Below are 26,829 nucleotides of genomic sequence, written 5' to 3'. Positions count from 1 at the left end.
ACCCCCCCCCCAATCTCTAGGTTAAGGAAGAGGAACAGAAACGGCACCCTCTGGTGGCGAGAGAGAATACTGCTAGACCTTCCTAGGAAGTGGCGGCTCCATATTCTCCGGTTAATGTCCCATTGCTCAGCCAACTCTAAATTATCACCTCTTCCTGTTGCCACAGGGAACTCCAATAAGAAGGCAGTGGACACAACCATTCCACCTCATATATGCCGCTTACTTTTTCTTTTTTGTAAAAAAGAGGACTTAATAGCTCTGGCATTGTTTGACATTTGGGTTTTACTTACTGTAGAAAGCAGCACTAATTACTTCTGCGTTTCACTGCAGCGGCAGCAAGCTCAAGGCTTTTTATGGAGTGCCGGAGACAGCTGTGGCAAAGTCCTACCTGCCGCCTGGCGTGGAACTGGTGAGAGCCACATGCACCCCGATCCAACACCTCTTGTGCTATCAATACTTAGATCAGCCCAGAGGCAGTGTGGTGTAGCAGTTAGTGTGTCGGACTATGACCTGGGAGACCAGGGTTCAAATCCTCACTGGGTGACCTTGCCCCAGTCACCTCCTCTCAGCCCAACCAACCTCACAGGGTTGTTATGAGGTCGAACAGCTCTGGCAGTAAGTCAGAGGGGAGCAGTCTCCTGCAGGAGGCTGTGGGCTCTCCTTCCTTGGAGGTTTTTAAGCAGAGGTTGGAGGGGCCACCTGTCATGGGTGCTTTAGCTGAGATCCCTGCATTGCAGGGGATTAGACTAGATGACCTTTGGGGATCCCCCTTCCAACTCTACAATTCTATGATTCTATGAAATGGGGCAGAGAACCATGTACGCCACCTCATGTTCCCTGGGAAAGTAGGTGGCACATAGATGTGATAAATGTTGTTGTTGTTTAGTCGTTTAGTTGTGTCCGACTCTTTGTGATCCCATGGACCAGAGCACGCCAGGCACTCCTGTCTTCCACTGCCTCCTGCAGTTTGGTCAAACTCATGCTGGTAGCTTCAAGAACAATGTCCCACCATCTCGTCCTCTGTCGTCCCCTTCTCCTTGTGCCCTCCATCTTTCCCAACATCAGGGTCTTTTCCAGGGAGTCTTCTCTTCTCATGAGGTGGCCAAAGTATTGGAGCCTCAGCTTCACAATCTGTCCTTCCAGTGAGCACTCAAGGCTGATTTCCCTCAGAATGGATGGGTTTGATCTTCTTGCAGTCCATGGGACTCTCAAGAGTCTCCTCCAACACCATAATTCAAAAGCATCAATTCTTCGGCAATCAGCCTTCTTTATGGTCCAGCTCTCACTTCCATACATCACTACTGGGAAAACCATAGCTTTAACTATACGGACCTTTGTTGGCAAGGTGATGTCTCTGCTTTTTAAGGTGCTGTCTAGGTTTGTCATTGCTTTTCTCCCAAGAAGCAGGCGTCTTTTAATTTCGTGGCTGCTGTCACCATCTGCAGTGATCATGGAACCCAAGAAAGTAAAATCTCTCACTGCCTCTATTTCTTCCCCTTCTATTTTTCAGGAGGTGATGGGACCAGTGGCCATGATCTTTGTTTTTTTGATGTTGAGCTTCAATAAAAACACATCTCAAGTAGGGGGCTGGGGAGGAATAAAAGAATGAAATCTTTAAGGCAGGGATGGGGAGCCTCAGAGCTGGGGAGCAATGTGGTGCTTCAGATCTCTTTGGCCCTTGGGAATCCCCTCAGATCACACTCTTCAACATCCCTTCTTTTGCCTGGGTGGAATGTGCCACTGAACTCTGATGGAGGGTAGAAGGGGCCCTGCTGAACCAAGGGTCATGGTTTTGAGCCCCGCTTTGGGGAAATATTTCTGTATTGCAGGGGGTTGGAGTAGATGACTCTCACAGCCCCTTCCAACTCTTGAATTCTATTATTCTATGACCTGGCAGCTGGATCAAGCCAATAGCCCATCTAGTCCAAGACCCTGTTCTCCCTTTTTGTATGACACAACTGCAGCTATAATTTTGTTGGCCAAAGATTGGAAATCACAAGAAGTACCAACAGTGGAGGAATGGCAGATGAAGATGATGGACTTTAGGGAGCTAGCCAACCTGACCACAGAAGAATCTGCAACCAGAAGGAGGAGTACCAGGAGGAATGGATGAAATTTAAAGGCTACTTAGCTAAATATGCTAAGATAATTTAAATAGAAACACTTGCAAGTACCAGATTGGCTTAGGATTTAAATATGTGAAGTTATAGAATAATATATCTAAAGTTAAAATGAAAAGAAAGAAATATGTTAATTGAGTAAGTAAATTTTATGAGAAATTAGTTTTGGAAAACTGTTACAATGATATACATAGAAACTCAGCCAGGGGGATTCAAGGAAGTCACCTAACAATGTTAACAAAAGTGGAACTATTATAGTTAGGATTTATGTTTGTTTGTTGATGTTTGTTATAAATTTGGAAAATCAATAAATTTTTTGAAAAAGAAAAAGATCCTGTTCTCCCAGCAGCCAACCAGATGCTGCAATGGGAAGCCCCACAAGTAGGACCCAAGTGCAAGAGCTTCTCTCCCCTCCTGAGGTTTCCAGATTCAGAAGTATTGGCGATTCTGGCAGTGGAGGTAGAACAAAGCCATCGTGACTAGTAGCCACTGATCAAAGGCAACAGGGTGAGTCAGTGGTCCACCAACAAGGAAGCCTCACCAGCATTCAGCTCAGGAGGACAGCTGAATGGGCCTGATGGACCACTGGTCTGCTCTAGCAGGCTCCTCTTATGTTCTCATGTTTAATTACAACTCCCGTCAGCTTTGGCCCCTGGCCATGCATGCTAAGGCTGATGGGGTTTGTAGTTCCGCAACATCTGGAAAGCCAGAAGCTCCCCCACTTTTGTCCTACAACAACAATTTGTTACTTATACCCCACCCATCTGGACGGGCCTCCCCAGCCACTCTGGGCGGCTTCCAACAAAATATTAAAATACAGTAATGCATCAAACATTAAAAACATCCCTAAACAGGGCTTCCTTCAGATGTTTTCTGAAAGTCTGGTAATTGTTGTTCTCTTTGACATCTGGTGGGAGGGCGTTCCACAGAGCAGGTGCCACTACAGAGAAGGCCCTCTGCCTGGTTCCCTGTAACTTGGCTTCTCTCACTGAGGGAACTGCCAGAAGGCCCTTGGAGCTGGACCTCAGTGTCCGGGCAGAACGATGAGGGTGGAGACACTCCTTTAGATATACTGGACCAAGGCCGTTTAGGGCTTTAAAGGTGAGCACCAACACTTTGAATTGTTTGGGACCTATGCCAATTGCATTCTTGATGCATTCTTGCATTCTGCGGGCTGCAGAAGGACTTCCGACGACCGTCCTGGCTCAATCTCCCTCCTCACTCCTTGTAAGATGCCTCCCTCCTCTGGCTCCTCCTTTCCCCAGCCAGGAAGCCGACAATGAAAATTCACACCTCCGGAGGAAATTATCTCCTCCTCGCTTAATTCTCAGGGCCGCAAGAGCTGCCTGGACAAGCCTGTGCAAGAGAGTGGTGGCAAACCATCCCCCGCTTCTTCTTTCTTTCTTTCTTTTTTTTTTTAAAAAGGAGGGGAGGGAGCGAATCTTTCAAGGAGAAAATCCCCCACTGGCTCCACAAGGCAGAGGTGGGAATGAGATGCAGCTGTCTCTGGTGGGGCCCAGTGAGAGCTGCCGATTTCACGCTTCTGGATGCAGTAACTGGATTCGAAAGACGGCCAAGCGGATGTTCAAACGCCTCTCCTCTCCCAGCCCCTCGGCGGTTCAAAGAGCGCTATCAAATGGGGAGCAGCCTCTTCTCCCCACACCGCAAGGAGTGAAGGGCACCCATTGCAGCTGGACCACAGCCAAGAAGCCACAGCCAGCTTCCAGCAGAGATGAGCTAAGCTGTCCGTTTTTGTTCGTATCAGTTTTTTTTAATTATTATTATTATTATTATTATTATTATTATTATATCCCAAGGTGGTGCACACAATTCGTCTCCTCATTTTATCCTCACCACAACCCTACGAGGTAGGTTAGGCTGAGAGAAGGTGACTGGCCCAAGGACGCCCACTGAGCTTCATGCCCAAGTAGGGCTTGAACCTTGGTCTCCCAAGTCCTAGTCCAGCATTCTAACCCAGGCTTCCTCAACCTCAGCTCTCCAGATGTTTTTGGCCTACAACTCCCATGATCCCTAGCTAGCAGGACCAGTGGTCAGGGATGATGGGAACTGTAGTCTCAAAACATCTGGAGGGCCGAGGTTGAGGAAGCCTGCTCTAACCACTACACCACATGGGCTTCTGTTAATGCAGGTGGTGGTGGAGGAATGTTTTGCCCTCCGGACGTTGTGGAACCTTTGGCCCGCCATGCTTGCTAAGGGGTTTCTGGGAATTGTAGTTCCGCAACATCCAGAGCCGACTGTTCTCCACACCTGCATCAGCGCCAGACATTTACAGCTCTCTTATCCCATAGTCACAGATTCCCACAGAGAATCCTGGGAGATGTAGTTTGTGAGGGATTCTTGAGAGATGTTAGGAGACCCATATTCCCCTAACAGAGGCACCATTTCCAGAGTTCCCTAGAAAGAGGGACAGACTGTCAAATTACTCTAATATTGTGTGTGTGCTTTCCAAAGGCATCCGGTTGGGAAATGCAGAAACAAGATACTGAGTGAGCCACTGGCTTCATCCAGGACGGCTTGTCTTGCCTATCTTTGGGTGAATTTCTCCAGCTGGGCCCGTCTCCCATTTTGGACTCTTCTGCAGGGAGACTTGGAAGGTGATGGAAGGTTGCAGGATTTGGGAATTATGAGTTCAGAGGAAAAGCAAGGGAGAGGTGACCTGGTTAGACAGTAATAAAATTATGCATACTATGGAAAAAGTGGATGGAGAACAGTTTCCTTTCTTTCTCTCCTAATGCTAGAACTTGTAGATATCCCATGAAGATGAATGTTGGAAGAACGTTGGAGCAATTTCTTCACGCAGCACATAGCTAAACTGTGGAACTCCCTGCCACAGGATACAGTGATGGTCACCAGTAGATGGCTTTAAAAGAGGACTGGACAGATGCATGGAGGAGAAGGCTGTTGACGGCTACTATCCCAGATGGCTATGCTCTGCCTCCACAGCTGGAGATAGTAAAGTGCTTCTGAACACCACTTGCTGGAAACCACAGGAGGGGAGAGGGCTCTTGAGTTCAGGTCCTGCTTCTGGGTTACCCAAAGGCATCTGGTTGGACCCCGCGAGAGAACAGGATGTTGGACTAGATGGGCTATTGGCCTGATCCAGCAGGTTCTTCTTAATGTTTTAATCTATTCTGGTGCCCCACACAACTCTGGTGCTTCAAACCCTACCAGGATTCCTATTTTTGCTCTTACATCCCTGGCTACAAATGCTGGGAAACTGGAGGGAGAGCAAAATAATGGAATAGTGAACACTAGTTGGGAGTAAGACAGAGAAACCAGGCAGTGGGAACAAAGGATAGGTTGTTTTATATTAGGACGTGTTCCTTACAAATAAGTTATGTACACATTTTCTCTCTTTCAAAACTATACAAGTTATTAAGGAAGGACAAAAACTGAACTGCTGATAAGCTTTTTCTTCCTTTTGCTGGTTCATCAAGCCGAGTTGTTGCTTTTCCTAGCCAGGAAACGGCAGGCGAATGAAAGTGATGAGTGCCATCGCTTCAAAGCTGCTTGTTCAAAGGACTCTCCTCTTCGGGGTTCACGGGACAGATCCACTTGGGTTTGAGGAGGGGCCAGAACCCCCTTGTTGTTCTCTCGGCCGTGACTCAGTTCTGAACTGGGGCTGGTGGGGGAGAGAAAAGATACAGAGTGTTACGTGGGTGGCTTGATCCTTGGAAGGGAGCATTCTGCCCAGCAGAACTTGAGCACCAGGGAAGGACCTGAGGAAGATCACGTAATTAGGACCAATACCGCAGAGGAGGCTGGTTCATTTTGGCAAATAGGGGGGGCTGCCCCTCCAATTTCACACTGCCCCCAGGCAGCCCCACCTTGCCTGCCTTCTTATTTACAGCTATTCCAAGGGCTGGCACTGCTTGCCTCCTGCTCTTCCGTCTTAGGCCTCATTCACACCAAATGTTTAAAGCAGTGCGATACCACTTTGAACAGCCATGGCTCCCTCCATAGAATCTTGGGAGCTATCCAGGGTGCTGAAAGTTGCTAGGAGACCTCCACACTACCATTCCCCTTCCAGAGCTATGCTTTCCAGAATTCTCTGGGATGAGGGAATGAAGGTTAAGCCAGACTGTTAAAGGGTCACGTAACAAGCACCCTTAAGCCTCTATCCCTCTTCCCAGGGAACTCTGGGAACTGTGGCTCTAGGAGAGGAATAGGGGTCTCCCAACAACTCAGCATCCTTGACAACCCCCAGTTTCCCCAATGGTATGGCACGAATGTGGCTTTAGTGCTGCCCCTTGTAAGGAGGAGGATGGAGACGAAGTTGGAATTTGTTGGCTTCGCCTCTCAATGGCTCAGGCTCCGCCTACTGCATGGGCTCCCCACGTTCTGCCCCACCGGACTCGACAGGCACCTGTCGCCTCTGAAGCACACTGCAGCCGAGAAGGTTGAGACACAGAGAGAAAGCAGTTCCGCAGATGAAGATCTAGGTGCCTGCAAACTATAAATGCGAAATAATTGGTTTGAGGACCACTGGCAGTGGCGAAGCAGCTCTGCAATGGCATCCGGCAGAGCCCACCACCCCACAACTCTCTCCCCCTCCCCACCCAGCAAGAATTGAAGAGCTTGGGGAGGGAAGAAAGTAAAGAAGAAAAGAGGGGAACGCAATCCCATCTGGGCAATGCATCACACTGAAAACGGCGCCCCGCATTAAAAATTCACCAGCCAGTGAATTTTCAAGGGATTTGTAGTAATTAGATGACAAAATGCTGGCAAATCTCAAGCTTGCCGAAGATGTTACTGAGGGGTCAAAGACTCGACACTTTTGGCTGGGTAATTTGTAAGTGTCAATCACGCTCAGCCATCAGAGGGAGAGGCAAAGCTCTGGCGGCTGAATTCCAACTAAGTCCAAGGCTCCCAGCCCTTTAGTCACCCTCTCCCCTCCACTCTGCCTCCTCCCCGAATAATCTCAGAGGCCTGCATGCAAATGCAGAGGCTTCTCCTTCCCCTCTCAGACTTAATTCATTTATTTATACCCAGCGCCTCCAGAAGGAGAGAGTGTAAATTCCCTGTCTACATGTACCAACGATGCGCGCACACATATTCTGCGGGGATTTGCTCCTGTAGGAGGGCCACCAACTTGGGAGAGGATTAGCACAGGTTCATGGGGGCGGGGCTACCAATGGCTGCTGGCCATGATGGTTGTCTTTTGCCCCCGCTGTCACGAGGCAGTTTGGCTCCGAATGCAATAAATAAAGCAGGAATTGGAAATCTCTGACCCTCCAGACGTTGTTGGACTCCCAACTCCCATCAGCCCCAGCCATCATGACCAATGGCCAGAGATGGTGGGAGCTGTGATCCAACAGCGTCACTGATTCCACAACCCAGTCTTACATTCTTAGGCATCCAGACTAGACTACTGCAATGTGCTCTGTGTGGGGCTGCCTCTGAAGACTGTTTTTGAAACTGCCAATGGCCATGGATGATGGAAGATTTAGTTCTGCAACATATCTGGGAATAGAGGTTCTCTACCAGCGAGCTAAATCTTTGAGCTTTTCTTTTTTAAAAAAAGTACGGCCAAAATAAATTGAGGGTAGCTTGCATGGTACTCTGAAGGTTGTCCATGAGGAGTGCATTCCCAGTTAATGCCAAGTTTCCCAATTAATGCCGAGGTGTGGCACCTATGCTTGACTCTTCTTCTGGTCTGGGCCTCTTCCCACTGTCTGAGATTGCTGGGCATGCTGGCTGGAGTTGATGAGAGTTGGGATCCACCAATACCAAGAGAGCCACAAGTTCCTTATCCTTGCCTTAAGTCAGGGGGATAGGGTACACTGGGGTCTTCCCAATAGTGATGTATGGAAGTGAGAGCTGGACCATAAAGAAGGCTGATCGCCGAAGAATGTATGCTTTTGAATTATGGTGCTGGAGGAGACTCTTGAGAGTCCCATGGACTGCAAGAAGATCAAACCTATCCATTCTTAAGGAAATCAGCCCTGAGTGCTCACTGGAAGGTCAGATTCTGAAGCTGAGGCTCCAATACTTTGGCCACCTCATGAGAAGACTCCCTGGAAAAGACCCTGATGTTGGGTAAGATTGAGGGCACAAGGAGAAGGGAACAACAGAGGACGAGATGGTTGAACAGTGTTCTTGAAGCTACTAATAAGAGTTTGACCAAACTGTGGGAGGCAGTGGAAGACAGGAGTGCCTGGCGTGCTCTGGTCCATGGGGTCACGAAGAGTCGGACACAACTAAATGACTAAACAACAACCTTATACTGAGTCAGGCCACTGGCCTATCCAGGTCAGTATTACCTGCACCTCAGAAGGTGGCAGCCTCTCCTCCATCAGAGGCTTTTAAACTGAGGTTGGATGGTCATCGGTTGGGAATTTTTCAGTTGCAATTCCTGCTACCACAGGGGGTTGGACAAGATGAGCCTTGGAGATACCTTCCACCTCTACAGTTCTGTGATTCTGTGAGAGCGGACGTTGCTGTGACTCAGCTGAGCAGGCAGCGGAGAGAGCCAGGAAGAAGTTAACCAGGGCCCCAGGCGCCAAATGGGAAGCCCCCGCCAAGGCTGCTAAGCTGTCAGCCTGCCAGCCTTGCTCTCTCCTCCGTCTGCTAACAGAGATGCCTATTATTTTGCTGGCACCCTGGCCCTGGTTTGCATATTTCACTGATTCAGGTCACATCGCCGTACACACACATGCCACAGCCAACGTCTGTTGATATTCTCGGTCTCTCGCCCAGCTCCAGTTTGAGGTGAAAGCCTTCCTTATTAGCCAATTTGGATACCCATTTACTGTGAATTGCTCAGCCTGATTATTATTCATGAATGGATAAATCTGAAATCTCAGCTCCCTGCTACGCCATTTCTCCCTCTCCCGAATGAATACGCTTGGAGGGGAAAAACAGGGAGGCAGAAGTGCCGGGGCGCAAGGGAGGAGGATGGCTTCTTCCCTGCAGCCCCAAATGGGGGGGGGGGACATTAAACCATATAGGATCCGATACCCCCCCACTGAGAAACACGTGGATTTTTAACCCCCACCCCCAAACGTAAAGGGAAGCGGCATGGCAAAATGCATGTTTGCTCCTAACTTGGCAGCAAGGGCAAAGGAGCTTCCTGGATATATAACCCGAGGTTTGGAAATGAAGGTACTGTCTCTGTGCACCTGATGCCTCCCTGCAGGAAGCACAGGCAGCTGGCCTGTAATCCAATTAACACAGCCCCTTGTTTAAACTTCCCGCTCCACCCCCCCTTTTTATTTTTGAAAGGACAACCTAAGACATGGCCATCCTCAAAAGAACCACCTGAGGCACCTCGGACTCCCATTGCAGAGGTTGTGTGTGATACGTGCTGTGCCTGCCCTCTGATTTTTCGAGTCAAGGCGTTGGTGTTAACTTTCCAAATACCAGGAAGGGGATCCTCAGGCCTATTACAGTCATATCTTGGATCCTGAACATTTTGCAAGTTGAACGTTTTGGCTCCCGAATGCCGCAAACCCGGAAGTGAGTGTTCCGGTTTGCAAACGTTCCTTGGAACCCTAACATCTGATGCAGGTTCCATAGCTTCTGATTGGCTGCAGGAAGCTTCCTGAAGCCAATCAGAAGCCGCGCTTTTGTTTCTGAACGTTTTGGAAGTCAAACGGACTTCCGGAATGGATTCCATTCAACTTTCAAGGTACGACTGTATTATCCTCAAGCCTGTTGTTGTTGCTGCTGCTGCTGTTATGCCTGAACAGGACTCAAGGCAGCTAACAGGTAAAATAGGAACAGCTAAACCACGGGGGGGGGGGGAGCAAACATTTTAAAAAACCTAAACATTAATAAATTCAGAACTCTCTCTCTGATCTAATAAAGCTTAGTTAATTACATTGGTACCTCGGGTTACATACGCTTCAGGTTACATATGCTTCAGGTTTCAGACTCCGCTAACCCAGAAATAGTGCTTCAGGTTAAGAACTTTGTTTCAGGATGAGAACAGAAATTGTGCTCCAGCGGTGCGGCAGCAGCGGGAGGCCCCATTAGCTAAAGTGGTGCTTCAGGTTAAGAACAGTTTCAGGTTAAGTACGGACCTCCGGAACGAATTAAGTACTTAACCCGAGGTACCACTGTACAATAAAAACAACACAGCACCAGTCCTTCCCTTAGAAGACCAAGTCCCCCAAAGCCTGCTGCAATAAAAAAAGTCTTCACCTGGCAGCAGAAGGACAAGGAGGGAGCAGAGTCTGACTTCCCTAGGGAGGAAGTTCCACAGTCTGGGAGCAGTCACCACGAAGGCCCTGTCCTGCAGACACCTTGAGCCACCGTGAGGGTGGCAGGATACAGCCCTCCAGGCCTCTCTCTAACTGGCTATTGGAACTCTCCCCAGGACATACCCCATCTCCCCAGACCACATACATTTCCCCAGCCTTGCTTTCTATCCTCTCTTAGTAAGAAGGTAAGAAGAGCCTGCTGGATGAGGCCAATGGCTCAGCAAGTCCAGCATCCTGCTCTCTTGGTGGGCCCAGAAAATGCCTTTGGGGGCCCACAAGCAGGACCCAAGCACAAGAGCATTCTCCCCTTCCTGTGGTTTCCAGCAACAGGTATTCGGAAACCTCCGGCCATGAACGCCGAGCACAGCCATCATGGCCAGTCACCACGGATAGCTTTGTTCTCTATGAATTTGTCCAACCCTCTTTAAAACCATCCAAGTGGGTACTCCTGTGGGAGTGAGTTCCGCAGATTAACTATGCACTGCATGAAGCGGTCCTTCCTTTTATCTGTCCTGAACTTTCCGACACTCAGCTTAATCAGATGTCCACGAGTTCTACTGTTATGAGAGAGGGAGAGAAAAACTTTTTCTCTACCACTTTTTCAAATCTTGCTGGGTTGTCTCCTGGCTTACCTGGATGGAGAATGGGGAGAGAGAGAGAGAGGAATGTGTACAGAAGCCAGTCAACTGTACAAAGGGGGCAGCCAGCACATTATTTGCTTTCCCCACTTTTGCCTACGGCTATGCCCACCAATGCAGGCGCCCTGCTGCTTACTGGAGCTACTGCACTGATCCCCAACTGCCTCCTCCATTGACCAAGCAGCAAGTAGGTGGGAAAAGATCTCTCTCGCCTGAGGCTCTGGAGGGCCACAGACAGTCAGGCATAAGACGAGCCCTGCAGGATCAGGCCCAAGGCTCATCTGGTTCCAACATCCTCTTCGCACCGTGCCCAACCAGATGCCCGTGGGGAAACCCTTGAGCAGGACCCGGGAGCAACCGTGCTCTCCCCACTTGCGACCCCAACAACTGCTGCTCAGAGACATGCAGGCTCTCTCGGTGGATGCAGAACATAGCGGATGGGGCTAGTAGTCATCACAGACAGCCTCCTCCTCCATGAATTTGTCTAATCCTGTTTCAAAGCCACTCAGGTTGATGGCCATCACTGTCTCCCCTGAGAGTTTCATTGTCCACAAGTCCTAGTGTTATGCAAGAGGGAGGAAAGCTTTGCCCTATCCCACCTTCTCTGCACCAGGCACCACGGGATTAAAGACCATCTGAAGGTGATTCAGAAACTTCAGCAAATTTAGACAGCCCAGTTGCTCACTAGACATGCTTGGACTGCAACGGATATTGCCCCTAATCAACAACTACCATCATCCGATAATCACGAGTCCTTCCCTGGCTGACGAACAAAAAAAGTTAACTCCTCGACCTCCACCACATCTTTCCCACCTCTGGAAGGCAGCCCTGCGGAGGGAAGTTTTTAATGTCTGGTGTTTCATGGTTTCATGGCGCTTTTATGTTTTGCTGGAAGCTGCCCAGAGTGGCTGGGGCAAGCCAGTCAGATGGGCAGTGTATAAATAATGAAATAATAATAATAATAATAATAATAATAATATAATAATAATAATAATAATAATAATAATAATAATAATAATAATAATCCATCTTCATAATCCATTATGTTTTACCTTCCTGCTCGTTTCACTGAAAACAGGAGGGAGGATTTTTAATAATTCCAGAGGTCCGTTAACGACAGGCAGATATAAGTCTAAAAAACTCCTTTATTCTGGATTGCCTCAAGCAGGTGTGGGGAACCTTTAGCTCTCCAGATATCTCTTCCGAACGTAGCAATAACCCTTCTCTTTCGAGTAATTAATAACAACAACAACAATCACTGAAACAAACAAGCCAACTGGAGTGAAAAATGTGAAGGGGCAAGATTCAGCCTTCCAGATATATAAAAGCGAATTATTATTATTATTATTATTACTACTACTACTACTACAACAACATTAATAACAACAACCTGCACTGCCTCAGTGTTATCTTCAATACAAGAAGAAAAACAGCCAACCAGCCAGTGCTCTACTACTTAAAAACTCTTAATTAAGATTGAAGTTTCACCCACTCTGGTGTAATTAACAAATTAACTTGCAATTCCCTCCCCCACCACTAAATTCAGTGTGATTAGAATATTTCGGGGGGAGGAGGAGCAGGAGCAGCATTTATTTATTTATTTAACACCCCCCCCCCCGGCACACCGCCCCCAAAACTCATCATGGAGGCCAGAGTCTCCTTTTGACAAAGAAATTGTCAACAAGTGGTCCTTGCAGCTGTGTGTGCAATTGTCCATCAGAAGAGATTCCTTTTATACTCGTAACATTATTAGGACAAAACAAAACATTTTTTTAAAAAAGCCCCAAACAAACCCCTGGTGAAAGGAGATAAACATCATTATTGAGGGGGGTGTGTGGTTTGAGATATTAAAAGTCTTCATCAAGGCTGGAAAAAGGGGGGGGAATGGAAACAAAAACAAACCCAATCGCGTGCTGCGGGTGGGGAGGGGGAAATCAAACGGTTAAATTGATTTTCATAAAAATGCAAACTTCAGAAAGCGCTCTCTGTTCTCTTCAACCCCTCCCTCCTCGCCACCCCCCATCCCAACCTCTGGTGCCTTTGAACATCTGACTGGCAAGCATTTCATATTTCAATCTCAGCAGAACAAATTGAATTAGATGTTGAAACCAAGCTCGCCTCTGTACGCGAAAGCCTACCTGCTCTGCCTGCACTAATCCTTTACCTTGGTACTGCAGGGGAGGCAGCTGGGGGGGGGAATCCACCCTGCTATGGAAGACAGTATGGGGAGGGGAGATACATGCTGCTTGTGGCTGAACACTTTTGTTGCATGCTTGTTAGGGGTGTCCGTCTCACTCGTTATTATCCATGAGCATCACTTGCAGCTGGCAGTGCTGGAGTGGGAGGCCGGGAGGCCAACAGTAGGTGGCGCCAGAGCCAATGACAGGCACACCCAACCTAATCCTAGATGGGTTGCCTGCATTTGTATCTCCAAGGTAGCGTACATGGTTCTCTCTCTCCCTCCTCATTTAATCCCCACAACAAGCCTGTGGGGTAGGTTAGGCTGAGAGGCAGGCAGGGACTGGACCCTTCCCCAAGGTCCCCTAAGAGAGCTCTGCGGCCAAGAGGGGATTTGAACTGCTCTCCGAGGCGCTAATAGACCACTCTCCACTCTTGCCATTTATATGGGAGCCAGGGCTAGGCGATATCTGGTTTTCAACACTGCGGTATATCACCAGCTGAACATTGTGATATACTGATATATCATGATGTCTGAAATAAGGATGGAGCTATGTAGAGGCATTGGCTGGCTTCATGGTTTTTGCGACAATGTGATTTTTGCATCACACACACACACACACACACCACGATTCACAATATATTGCCAGGTCAAAAATTATGAAACCAGTATCACAATATGGACTTGAAACTTTTTTTGAACTATCTATTGATACATCACCCAGCCCTAAGGGGTGCATTCATTTCAGTACACGATTCTCAGTGAGGAATTGCCACCAACACCAGTTCAAGATTGACCTACGTTACATAGTGTGTTGACCAGAGTTGGCCACTGTGGTCCCCCCTTTGGATGACTCCAACTCCTATCATCCTTGACCATTAGGGCTGATGGGAGCTAGAGTCCAATGACACTTGGAAGGCACCATGTTGGCTGCTCCTGGTGTAAACCCAGAAGGAGGGAGGTCAACAGTAGGTGGCGCCAGAGCCAATGACAGGCACAGGGAATGAAATTCTAGTTTTGTCCCCATCCTCCTCCTCCTCCCTGCTGAATTATATACCTCCTGGACTGCTTGCAAGTAAGAAGGCAGGCAGGTGGGAGCTGTCTGAGAGCAGACTACTAGCCATGATGGGTACATTCTGCGCCCAATGCTACTAAATACCAGTTGCTGGAGGGGAGGAATTGTTCTCATGCTCAGGTCCTGTTTGCAGGTTTCCCAGGAGCATCTGGTTGGCGATGGTGAGAAGAGGATGCTGGGCTAGATGGACCTGATCCAGCAGGGCTCTCCTTGAGATGTTCTTGAGACTGAGCTTGGTGGAACAGTGGCCCAGGAGCCCAAATGGACCAATCATCTCCACCGCTTACAAGGACCAGAGGCTTGTGACTCAACTTCCTCTGGTGTTTTCTCTTGAAATTTAGCGTGGTGCAAAATTAGCAGTGCCTACTGATGTACAGAAATGGCTGTGAGAGTATGTGGGCTGTTGCTGCTGCTGCTGCTGCTGTTCTAAAACAGGGATGTCCAACCATGATCAACAGCTCGATCCCCGGGTGATAGCAGTTGATCGTGGTCTCATTTTCCTCTGCCGGGGAAAAAGAGCACGATTGCAAAAACGGAAGGTCGAGTTATCACTGCTGGTGAGTTTGGCAGAACTCTGGCACCCCCCTCTAAAAAAAAAGCTCAACAACTTTGGGTGTCCCTCCCCCAGCATCTCCACCAACTTTGGTTGTCACCCCCCCATGGGTTGATCACTGCTAGTTTTTTCCCCCAGGAGTAGATCGCAGTCTCTTGGGAGTTGGATGTCCCTGTTCTAAACCAAGGAAACATTTTGTCCCCAAAAGTGGAAAGAATTATCCCAACTATTTGGGGGAGGAAAAGATCTTTTACATACACTTGGCAAACAAAGCAGGCTTTGCTGAGAAGCGAGCAAACTCTGTCCTTAAGAAACAAGAAGGCTAAGGATCATAATGCATGTTGGTGCAGCAATGGCTTTAGACCCGGTCTTTAGGGGAATGTTTAGGGGACGCAGGTGGTGCTGTGGTCTAAACCACAGAGCCTAGGGCTTGCCGATCAGAAGGTCGGCGGTTCGAATCCCCATGATGGGGTGAGCTCCCGTTGTTCGGTCCCAGCTCCTGCCAACCTAGCAGTTCGAAAGCACGTCAAGTGCAAGTAGATAAATAGGTACCGCTCCAGTGGGAAGGTAAACGGCGTTTCCATGCGCTGCTCTGGTTTGCCAGAAGCAGCTTAGTCATGCTGGCCACATGACCCGGAAGCTGTACGCCGGCTCCCTCGGCCAATAAAGCGAGATGAGTGCTGCAACCCCAGAGTCGGTCACGACTGGACCTAATGGTCAGGGGTCCCTTTACCTTTAGGGGAATGTTGGATCAGCCTACATCACCCCATCCATAAGTACATAAGCAGAGCTCTGCTGGATCAGGCCAATGGCCCATCTAGTCTGGCATCCTCTTCTCACAGTGGCCAACCAGACGCTTGTTGCAGGACCTGAGCTCAAGAGCTTCTCTCCCCTCCTGTGCTTTCCAGCAAGTTGCGTTCAGAAGCATCGCTGCTTCTGACTCCTGCTTTCTATGGCTGCCGTCAAGGCATCTCTCCCTCTGCGATGGTTCAGAGTTCCCCTCCTCTCCCCCTTTGAGCGGCTGAGGTGCCATCACTGATCTGCATGGAAGACGGTCGCAGACAACCTGCAATGGTGCAAGGAGCCCCTCCGCCAGCACCCACATTACCCGAGAACATGTGCCCTCCCTCCCTCCTGTTCCTGGCCTATTGCTGCGCGGCACTCTTGCTGACGGGCCAAGCAGTGGGGCGGCCGCAACTCACCCCCCCCCGGCAGATTACTGGGCTTTTTTTTTTTTTGAGAGACCCCTCGGCGGCGGGGAAGCCTCTCGAGTGGCGGCTCAGGGCTCCATCTGGCCAACAATTGCCTCTCGAATACACCTGCCTCCTTGGTGGGAGGCATCGGGGGGCTCTCGTGATGAAAGGGAAGCTGCCGGCTAATCCCCGCCAGGTTAAGTCGCAGCCACCTTCCCACTGCGCTTCTGGAATAAGCACAGGGCCTCTGGAAGAGCTCTTAATTTCAGGGTGCCTCTGGATGCCTCTGACTCTGACATCTTCCTCTGGAGAGCACAGCTTGGATTCGGGGAGGGGGGTGGGAAGAGAGTGGAGGGAGGGCAGCAGCCAATCTTGATGAGGGCCAGCGCTCAATGCCAGCAGCAGCAGCAGCCAGAGGGAAGGCTTGGGGAACGTCCAGGGTGGCCAAAGATCTGAGAGCAAAACACTGCCTTCTGGCCTGTGAGGAGGCTTCCGTGAATGAAGGCAGGCCTTTCACCATAAGCCCAATCAGTGGCCCAGATTATGAGGCTTGCCCACATGGGCGTAGCCAGGGGGGTGCAGCTGCCCCCCCTCCAAACCAAGTACAGTGGTACCTCGGGTTACAGACGCTTCAGGTTACAGACTCTGCTAACCCAGAAATAGTACCTCAGGTTAAGAACTTTGCTTCAGGATGAGAACAGAAATTGTGCTCCGGAGGTGCGGCGGCAGTGGGAGGCCCCATTAGCTAAAGTGCTACCTCAGGTTAAAAACAGTTTCAGGCTAAGAACAGACTTCCAGAACAAATTTAAGTTATTAACCCGAGGTACCACTGTAAATCAATAAAAATACTTACCGTATTTTTTGCTCTATAAGACTCACTTTTCCCCTCCTAAAAAGTAAGGGGAAATGTGTGTGCATCTTATGGAGCGAATGCAGGCTGCGCAGCTATCCCAGAAGCCAGAACAGCAAGAGGGATCACTGCTTTTGCTGCGCAGTGATCCCTCTTGCTGTTCTGGCTTCTGGGATTCAGAATTCCCCCCCCTCTTGTTTTCCTCCTCCAAAAACTAAGTGTGGTCTGGTGCATCTTACAGAGCGAAAAATATGGTAACTAACTAACTGACCAACCGAGTTGCAGATAGCTCGGTTCTGCCCTCCGCAATCATATATCCTGGCTATGCCCATGCTTGCCCACATGTCATGGTTCTGCAGCAGTCCAGGATGAAATGGCAAGATTCGGGACAGGCGAAAGCAGATATTTCTTCATGCACTGCACAGTTAAACCGTGGAACTCACTCCCACAGGAGGCAGTGACAACCAACACTTTGCAGGGCTCTGCTCTGTCTCCACCGTTGGAGGCAGCGATGCTTCTGAATGCCAGAAGTTGGAAACCACAGGAGGGGAGGGACTCTTGTGCTCGGATCCTGCTTGCTGGTTTCCCAGAAAAGGCATCTGGCTGGCCACTGTGAGAACAGGATGCTGGACTTGATGGGCCACCGGCCTGATCCAGCGGGCACTTCTTATGTTTGATATTTATTGAATTTACACCCTGCCCTTCAGTCCCCCGCAAGGAGGCAAACAGGCACACAATTCAAAAGCAACCTGAAACAGCTAGGACGTTATAACTTAAGACATCTAAATATGGTAGGGGAGGACAGCGCTCTCCCAACTTTGCAGTCCCCCTCAGGGTGGGGTGGGGGCATGAAGGAAAACAGCAAGCATGACTTCCAGAATCCAGGCCCTTAGTTCTAGAGAGAAGGAATGGTTTCTTCTGCTTTCTTCAATTGTCGATCAGAGGAGCTTGGCCCACTAGGGGGAAAATGGGCAATGCCCCACCACGTTCAGACTGTCCTCAACCAGCCCCCACTTGCCTGCCTTCTTAACTGCAACCAGCCCTGGGGGCAGGCTTATTATTTTTTGAATTTATATGCCACCCTATACCTGGAGGTCTCAGGGCAGTTCTGGAAGTCTCAAGGCTGTTAGCTTCCTCCTCCTCCTCCTTAATCTCCAAATTCTCCTTTTTTAATTCAACAGGCAGAAGGATATGCGGACAAAACTAGGACCTGCTTGTTATGGGCTCTGGCTATTGTTGGCTCTAGCCCCACCTACTGGTGGCCTTCCTCCCTTCTGCCCAATCGGAACCATCCACCATTGCCTGTAAGTCTGGGATGCCCTACTTTAAGCTGAAGCCTTGTTGCTCCAGGTCAAATGCATCCTTCCAAACATGCCTGGCTCACGGGACTCTCTCCTCTGCCATCCTTTGTATTTGCCCACATCCACTTTCACCCCCAGTCCTGTCCCCCTCCCAAAAGATTGCCCACAGGGGAACACAGCCCTTAGGCTTCAAAAAGACTGTTGACCTATTAGCAACATTATCTCCCACGTTCCCTCCAGGAGCTTACTCTGACGTTCAAGATTCCTTTCCCTTGCATCTTTATATTTCACAACGACCCTACGAGCTAGGTTAGGCTGAGGGGCTGAGACTGTGGCCCCCAGGTCACCCAGCATGCTTCACGGCTGAGCAGGGACTTGAACGCTAGTCTTCCAAGGTCCTAGTCCAGTGCTGTGACAACTACACCTTACTACACCCACCCGGCCTTAGCGGAACAATAGGAAAAAAAGAGGTTTACAACTGGATGCAGGATCCTCTCTTACGTCTTCTTTCAAATAACCTTCCCTGTTATCAAGTTAACAGTAGAGAGGAAGAAAGAGAGACCCCTCCCCTTACCTCATCGTTCTGGGGCCAGTGGCATTAGCTGCTTTCCTCACCCCCTTCATCCTCCAGCTTCTCCAGGATTTCTTCCAGAACAGCTGATCGCTTTGTTTTCTTTGCTGTCGGGGAATCTGCAAAGGGCCAAGCGAGAAAAAGTTGAGGTTGTGTTGAGGGGGAAGCAGGCAGCTGTCGCTTTGTGCTCCCAGCAGCCAATTGGCATGAAGACATTCCAGGTAGGACTGGGAATGTGTCCCACCTGAAACCTTGTTCTCTAGCAACACAAAGTTGGGTGGGACAATTGCCTGGCTCACTAGAAGACAGCTTCCTTTCCATATGCTCTGCCAACGAGCTGCGGCTCTTCCCAATGGGGCACAACCCACCAGAATATTCTCCTGCAAAGATCCCCACATCTGTTATGGATGTTTGGCAACTGTGACGTATGTAACATGACCTCTGGAGCTTTTTATTCATTGAGGAGGTCATGATGTGCTAACTGGTCCTAACCCACAATCCCAACCTTTTCTGTGTTTTATATTCTATGGATTTTCTAGCAAGAATCTCCAGAAGAGCACACATGATTGTTTTCTCTGTCTCCCCCTCCCCCAGTGTGAACAAATGAATCAATTTATTTCGTCCGCTGACCAGAGTTTTCTCCCAATGAAGCTCTCAGCAATCACTTCTTGCTGCAAGGGCAGCAAGGCGATGCCACTGCACAAAGACTGCCAGAAACCGAACCTGCCGCGGCGTAATGAGAGCACGGTGGCGGCAGCTGATGGCGGTGGCGGAAAGAATGGGGAGCTGGTGTGCAGATGCAGGGAAACCCCCAGGCAAGCAAGCCAGGCTGTGGCTCTAAATGCGGGAGAGGAAGCAGCTCCCCACCCCCCCCCGATTCAGGTGGGGGTGGTGTCGGTAACATGGCAGGAACTGAGGCAGAAGGGTCACCGAGGCCGGTCCCCTCCTGCCGCGGCTCTCTCCGCAAGGCTGCTCCAGCCAGCAATCAGAAAAGACCCTCCAGGCAGTAACAGATGCTGCCGCCGCAGCCCAAATGTGGCCACCTTTGGGGCTGCGGAAGGGCAAGGCATGGTGGCTGCAGCTAAGGATGTAAGGAAGGTCCCCGTGGGGTCAGACCAGAGGCCCACCTAGCTGGCGCTCTGCCCACCAAGTGCCACGCAGGAGCTTGCAAACAGGCCACAAGGGCAAAGAGTTTATCCTGCAGAGATGGTGGCGTTCAGAGCTGCACTCTGCTTTTTCCTGACTCCGACGGCTATGCCCTGTTGGAGGCAGCAAATGCTTCCGAATACCAGCTGCTGGAGACCGCAGGAGGGGAGAGGGCTCTTGGGCTTGGGGGTCTTGCTTGGCGGCTTGCTGCAGGCATCTGGTTGGCCACTGTGAGAACCGAATGCTGAACAATGATGGGCCACTGGTCTGATGCAGCAGGCTTGCGCAATTCCGCTGCAGAGCCGCACCAGGATTTCCCTGGCTATGGCCTCGCGGTCCTGCCTTTATCTTTAGGTGGCTTTGCCAACTGCCTCAGAGCAGCCCATGAGGAGTGTTTAAGATGCAGGAGGAAAGAATTGCTCCCCGCTCTGACTGCTCACTGCTATGAACTTGAAATATTTCGCGGGCACCATGCACACTTTTCTCAAAGGGGTGGAACGGGACCTTTCAAAATCACCACTTTCCGGAGGGGAAACTGAGGAAGGAGCTGATGAACCGGCTGGGTCGTAAAGCGGAAAAGAAGAGGAAACGTATTCCTGCCCCCCCCACCTGACCAACAGCCATTAGCACCACAACCACATTGTAGAATAGCAATGTAGAGCCCCACTAAGTATAATTAATGCCCAAAGGAGGACCTTCTGGCAGTTCCCTCACTGCGAGAAGTGAAGTTACAAGGAACCAGGCAGAGGGCCTTCTCGGTAGTGGCGCCCGCCCTGTGGAATGCCCTTCCATCAGATGTCAAGGGAATAAGCAACTACCTGACGTTTAGAGGACATCTGAAGGCAGCCCTGTTTTGGGAAGTTTTTAATGACTGATGTTTTAATGTATTTTTAATCTTTGGTTGGAAGCCTCCCAGAGTGGCTCGGGAAACCCAGCCAGATGGGCGGGTAGAAATAAATTATTATTATTATTATTATTATTATTATTATTATTATTATTATTATTATTATTCTCCTCCTCCTCCTCCTCCTCCTCCTCCTCCTCCTCCTCCTCCTAGCATCTCTTGCCTCACTGTGACGCCTCTGGCTTTCTTGCCTTCTACCCCCGCCGTACTTTCCTCTGCTCACTCCGTCTCCATTTCCTTTTGTTTCTCAGCAGATTTTTATTTACCCCTCTTCTCTACCAACACCTTAGAGCTTCTTCCTGCCTCTAGACTCTGAGAGCCGACCCCTCCCTGCCCAACATTTATTGCATGCTTTGCCCACATTCCATGACTGGCCCTTCCCCTGGAGACTGTTCGTCAGCATTCCGTGACCTCACACTATTTCAACCAATCCTGGGTGCTAATGGGCAGAATAGGGGGAAATGAAGTCTCCCCACTCCTTCACCAAACTAAGTTTGGTTTAACTTCTGCAGGGCAAGTGTCAGTCATGGAATGTGGAAAGAGCATGCAAGAGGTGGCAAACAGGCTTCTTTTGGGGGAAACCTCATAGAGCCTAGGGAAAGGAAGAAAAACTAAGCAGTTGGCAGAGGAGTAAAGGGGAAAACACAAAGCCATATATACATATTTTATACAGATATCTCCTTTACTATTTCCCTAACTCAGAGAAGGATCAAGTGAACAGCAGAGGCTCACTGTGAACATTCCTTGCAAAACACGCACCCCCCTTCTGCACTTCCCCCGCAATTTTAGAAAGCAGCTCTCCATGTGGGGAACAGCTGTTCAAAGCCCGATCTCAGCCATCAAAACACCCATCTCAAACAAACAAATAAAATGTACTTGCAGGACTCGGGGAGAGGGTGTAAAATAAACACATAGGACAAGCTGCTGCATTTACTTTTAGCATTACAGCTGCTTCCGAAGATAAACAACAAGTAAATGTCACAAAACATCAATACGGGAGAAATTAACCTGACAAAAGCCGTGCTTTCCCCTGCTCCGTCCTCGACCAAACAATTTTGCATTTCTGGAGTCCCCCCCATCTAATGATTTTTTTTTTATTTTTCCAATTAATTCCTTGACAGAATGCCAGGACCAAGTTGTACTTCTGCTCTTGTACTTTTTACGAACGTTGCGGGAGATGGAATAGGCGGTGGGGTGGGGGGGAGAGTGACAGGAGCCCTTCCTATCCCACCAACGACTTGACGTAGCTTTGTCCAAGCGTCAGAGCTGAGAGCCAGGGAAGGCGTCATTTGGAGACAGGTGCCCACACCTGTTTCGAGGCTGGGACAAGATTACGATTTGGCCGCATGCATTTATTTATTTTTTAATGGAGGTAAAAGTAATGTCTTGTCTCTACAGATTTGCTAACTCGCTAAAAAATAAAAATCTGATTGGGGGGCTAGGTGGGTGGATTTTCATTTTAACAAAAGAACATAAGATGAGTATGCTGGATCAGGCCAGTGGCCCATCTAGTCCTTCTTTCTTCTTTGGCGATCACTTGTAGCCGAGTAAGATTGTCTTCCATAAACACGGTTTTAACAATGAGTCCATAAGTGACTTTGGAGGCCAATTCTTCTTCCTCCTAGCATGTTTCTCCCTTGCGTCCTGAGTTCAAGTGTCTTCAAAGTCCATGACACCTTTGGTAAAGGCTGTTCTCCAACTGAGGCGCTAGCAGGCCAGTGTTTCCCAGTTGTCTGTGTTTATACTACATTTTTAAAGATTTGCCTTGAGACAGTCTTTAAACCTCTTTTGTTGACCACCGGCATTACACTTTCCATTTTTAAGTTCGGAATAGAGTAGTTGCTTTGGAAGACGATCAACAGACATCCGCACAACATGACCAGTCCAATGATGTTGAAGACTCATTGCTTCAACACTGGTGATCTTTGCCAGCATCCTGTTCTCATGGTGGCCAACCATAAGATGCTCGTAGAGAACCTGCAAGCACGATATGAGCCCAACAGCACTCTGCCCACCTGAGATTCTTGACCTAGCGCCTCTGACAGTGGAGGCAGAACATAGCCATTGTGGCTCATAAAGGTAAAGGGACCCCTGACCATTAGGTCCAGTCATGACCGACTCTGGGGTTGCAGCACTCATCTTGCTTTATTGGCCGAGGGAGCCGGTGTACAGCTTCCAGGTCATGTGGCCAGCATGACTAAGCGGCTTCTGGCGAACCAGACCAGCACATGGAAACACCATTTACCTTCCTGCCAAAGCGGTACCTATTTATCTACTTACATTTTGATGTGCTTTTGAACTGCTAGGTTGGCAGGAGCAGGGACCAAGCAACGGGAGCTCACCCTGTCGCGGGTATTCGAACCGCCGACCTTCTGATCGGCAAGTCCTAGGCTCTGTGGTTTAACCCACAGTGCCACCTGCGTCCCTATTGTGGCTCATAGCCTTGTCCTCAATGCATTTGTCTCTTCCTAAGCCATCCAAGTTGGTGGCCATCACTGCCTCTTGTGGGAGTTACGTTTCCATAGCTTAACTATGAGCTGCATGAAGAAGTCCTTTTGTTCTATCTGTCCTGATTCTTCCAGCATTCAGCTTCATGGGACACCCATGATTTCTAGCATTATGAGGAAAAACTTTTCTCTACCCACTTTCTCTGGGTTATAAACTTTTCACATGCCTCCTTTTACTTGCCTTGTCTCTAAACTAGAAAGTCCCAAGCGCTCAGGAGCCCAGTTATGTCACCCCTTGCTTGCAGAGCTGGCAGCTTCTCGCCCTTTTTCAAACACCCTGCCTTATGGAGTGTTCCCTCAGTCTCCTCTCACCTCTCCTTGAGAGTCATCTGGGCAGCTGCCACCCCTGGTCTCTTGAGCTGCCCCCTTCCACCCCAAAGAGAGGTGCCTCCTCACACTGCCCCACAGGGGCCTGGGAAGCCCTCTCTGGCCAGCCCCAGAGGCACCATTCACCTGCAGAGCTTGTAGCCAGGGCCGCTGCAACGAACACCTGTGTAAGCCCTTGGGAGGGAGAGACAGAAGAGGGCATCAGAGGAGGGAGGGAAGGAAAGAGGGACAGAGGCCAGTGTTGCCTGCGGCACCCCTGACCATTATTCATGGCACCCGAGGGTGCCATGGCACACAGGTTGAAAACCACGGCTTTATGGCTTAAGGTTTTTTGATTGTTTGCTTTCTTTCTCTTGTTTTGCACTTTTTGATGTTGTTAACAAATCAATAACTTTAAAAAAGAAGTTTCTTAACAACTCTTTGTGCAAATTATGTACACGACGAAAAATGAAAACAGGGGACTCACCACAAGTTACAAAACCTTCTGGTTAACCATCTATCACCTTCCTATACCCATAATCCGGAATAAGAACTTGTGCTATTTGATTGTTATTCTGCATGCATTGCCTAAACACCGGCTTCTGGGTTACAGTTATTTATCTGTAGGGTGGGTTTGTTTATTTTTTAGCTGAGTTCCCTTACTTTTAAAAAAATAAAAATTAAACTTTTTTTGTCTGGGTGTGCTGGAACGGATATACGCCTGTCAGGGGTTCAGAAGCAGAGACGCAGAGAAGGGTGGAAACAGAGAGCGAGGGGGAGGAAGCCGAAGGGAGAATGAGTGATGATGACGACCCGAGATCTCCAAGCCTAAGCAGTGAGTCAGAGGACTCCCAAAAGGGAGCCCCAGTGAGCAGAGCAAGGGGGGGATCCGGGGGGACACCCCAGGAGGAAGGGAACAGAGGAGATTCAGAGAGCAGCAGCTGGAAGTCGGGACCCACGCTCATAACTGAGGGCGGCAGCAGCTGGAAGTCGGGACCCACGCTCAAGACTGAGAGCAGCAGGGAGGAAGGTAGCCAGGCATCGGGTTCCGGAGGCTGTCAGCAGGAGGGAGGGCACGAGTCAGGGGTGGTCACGCCCTCCTCAGAGAGCGAGGCAACGGTTAAGAGGAAAGTAGAGAGTTGGGCGCGCGCGCCAAGTTCAAATGCAGCGGAAGCTGGAGCAGTAAGCAGCCCGGAGAGTGAGCCAGGTCCTAAAGCCCGCCGCAAGGAGGCAGAAGGATCAGGGGGGTCAGCGTCAGAGGAGAGTAGAAGGGAGGAGGCCCAGGGGGGCAGAAGGACCCAGAGACGTAGGGAGAGGCGAAGGAGGTGGAGCAAGGCTAGGGTATTAAGCTGGTGTGCAAGAGGCGGGGACTCAGACGGGTCTTCGCCGACCTAGAGCAGAAGGTGTAGAGCTGCACGCTGCAGTTCGGAAATGAAACCTGTAACTCAATAAAGACTCTTTTAAAGTGGACGCTGTGTGGCGTGGTCCTATGTGAGCTGGGACCTGGTAGCAGCTCTGACAGTAAGACCCGTCTCTTCAAAGCTTCAGAAACCTGAAACCTCGCAGCGGGAGCAGAAGCCGCTAGGGGAGGAAGAGGGGTGTCTGTAAGCGAGCTCACAAAGGTTAGCAAGATGACGGAAGAACAGAGGATCTCCGCGCTGCAAAAGGCAGTGACCCAGTTGTCCTCAGAGGTATTGGCTTCCAAGAAACGGGAGGAGGAGACTACAGCCGCCTACAGAGACCTACACGCCAGGTTTGAAATGCTTGTTAAGCAAGGGCAACCGGGACCCAGACCGGAGGGCGTGGGATTGGCACGGAGAGCAGGAGGGCTTGTGGCTCACTTCGATGGGACTTTGCAACAGTACCCTAATTTTAGAGCAGACGTGATGTGCGCACTGCAACTGCTGGCAAAAGACTTTAGAGATGAGGAAGAGAAGGTGGGGTTCATATTGTCCCATTTGCATGGGGATGCCAAAGCCTGGCTGCGCAATTTGTGGAGGGATAAAGATCCGGCGCTTCAGAATGCAGATGCCTTTATCAAAGCGATGGATGCGTGTTTTTTGTCTACTATTGATGTGGATCTTGCCAGACGGGAGATTCATGGACTAAAACAAGGGAGGGCGAGCGTCCGGCAGTATCACGCCCGATTTTTTGCGCTGGTCAGTGCTTTAGAATGGGTTCGGGATTCGCCCCCTGTCAGAGACCTCTTCTGGGAGGGTCTAAGTTCAGCGGTTAAGGATGAAATTGCAAGGGGGGAGAGGCCCCGAAGCACGCAGGAGGTGGTCCAAAGGGCGCTGACTGTGGGGGTGAGGCTGGAAGAACGTCCATGGTGCAGAGATGAAGGACGTGGAGGGCGCGAAGCAGCGAGAAGTTTCTCTTTCGTTCCGAGGGAAGCAGCGCGTGCGCAATCCACACCTCCGCCAGGAGGGGGAGGGGAACCGATGGAGGTTGGAGGTGCAAGGGCTCAGTCAGCAGCCAGAGCCCTAGCACCGGCAGCAGTGAAAGCGAAGCCTCCTAGAGGGAACAGGAAGTGTTACATCTGCGAGGATCCAGGCCATTTGGCGAAGGAGTGTCCCCGGAGGCTCCACAAGCACACTGCAGCCTCAGCAATGGTGACTGCAGCAACGCAGCAAGGAGAACCACAGCAGGGAAACGACGATGTCTGGCTGGAGACGGAGGCACTGGGGCCCAGCCAGACGCATCTGTGAAGCAGTCCCCAGCAATCTTGCAACCCACGGATCCCCTCCCACCCAAACCAGTAGTGCAGCTCACAGCATCTCTCCAGCTACCCGACGGCGTCACTATCGAAGTGCCGCTTTCTGTGGATTCTGGAAGCAACGCAGACTTTATAGCGCAGAGCTTTGTGGAGCAGCACGCTATACAGCTATTGCCTGCCACTCTGCCCCTGCAAGTCGTCACAGTGGATGGCAGAGAGTTGCTAGGGGGGCAGGTGGTGAAGCAGACGCCACCGATGGTGATGCGCCTTGGCAACCACAGGGAAGTCATCAGTTTTAATGTCACCCAACTGTCGGACACGCCCATTGTGTTGGGCATGAGTTGGCTGGACAGGCACAGTCCGACACTGGCTTGGTACCAGAGACAACTGATCTTCGGCTCCTCTTATTGCGCAGAACACTGCATCCTGCCCCGACGGGAGGGAGAGGAGGAGGAATTACAACTGCAGTTGGGAACGTTGCAAGCGGTCCCCCACAAATACGCGAGCTTTTTGGAGGTCTTCTGCGAGAAGGAGGCGGACAAGCT

The 26,829-nt window shown here is 50.0% G+C and overlaps 1 protein-coding gene across 1 annotated transcript in view; it reads right to left on the bottom strand.

Moving 5' to 3' along the window:
• Positions 1-5,424: 5,424 nt before the first annotated feature.
• RBM19 (RNA binding motif protein 19) overlaps positions 5,425-26,829 on the bottom strand; it is a 104,385-nt gene continuing 82,980 nt past the window's right edge. The window contains exons 24-25 of the mRNA XM_082202883.1: positions 18,709-18,824; positions 5,425-5,763 (exon numbers count right to left, since the gene is read on the bottom strand). Coding sequence (XP_082059009.1) covers positions 18,733-18,824 — 92 coding nt within the window. The 3' untranslated portion in view covers positions 5,425-5,763; positions 18,709-18,732. The remainder of the gene's footprint in view (positions 5,764-18,708; positions 18,825-26,829) is intronic.

This window comes from Podarcis vaucheri (assembly GCF_965113315.1).
Source record: "Podarcis vaucheri genome assembly, chromosome: 16".
Classification (NCBI taxonomy): domain Eukaryota; kingdom Metazoa; phylum Chordata; class Lepidosauria; order Squamata; family Lacertidae; genus Podarcis; species Podarcis vaucheri.
Note: the sequence above shows the minus strand (reverse complement) of the source record. Positions and strands in the feature narration are given on the sequence as shown.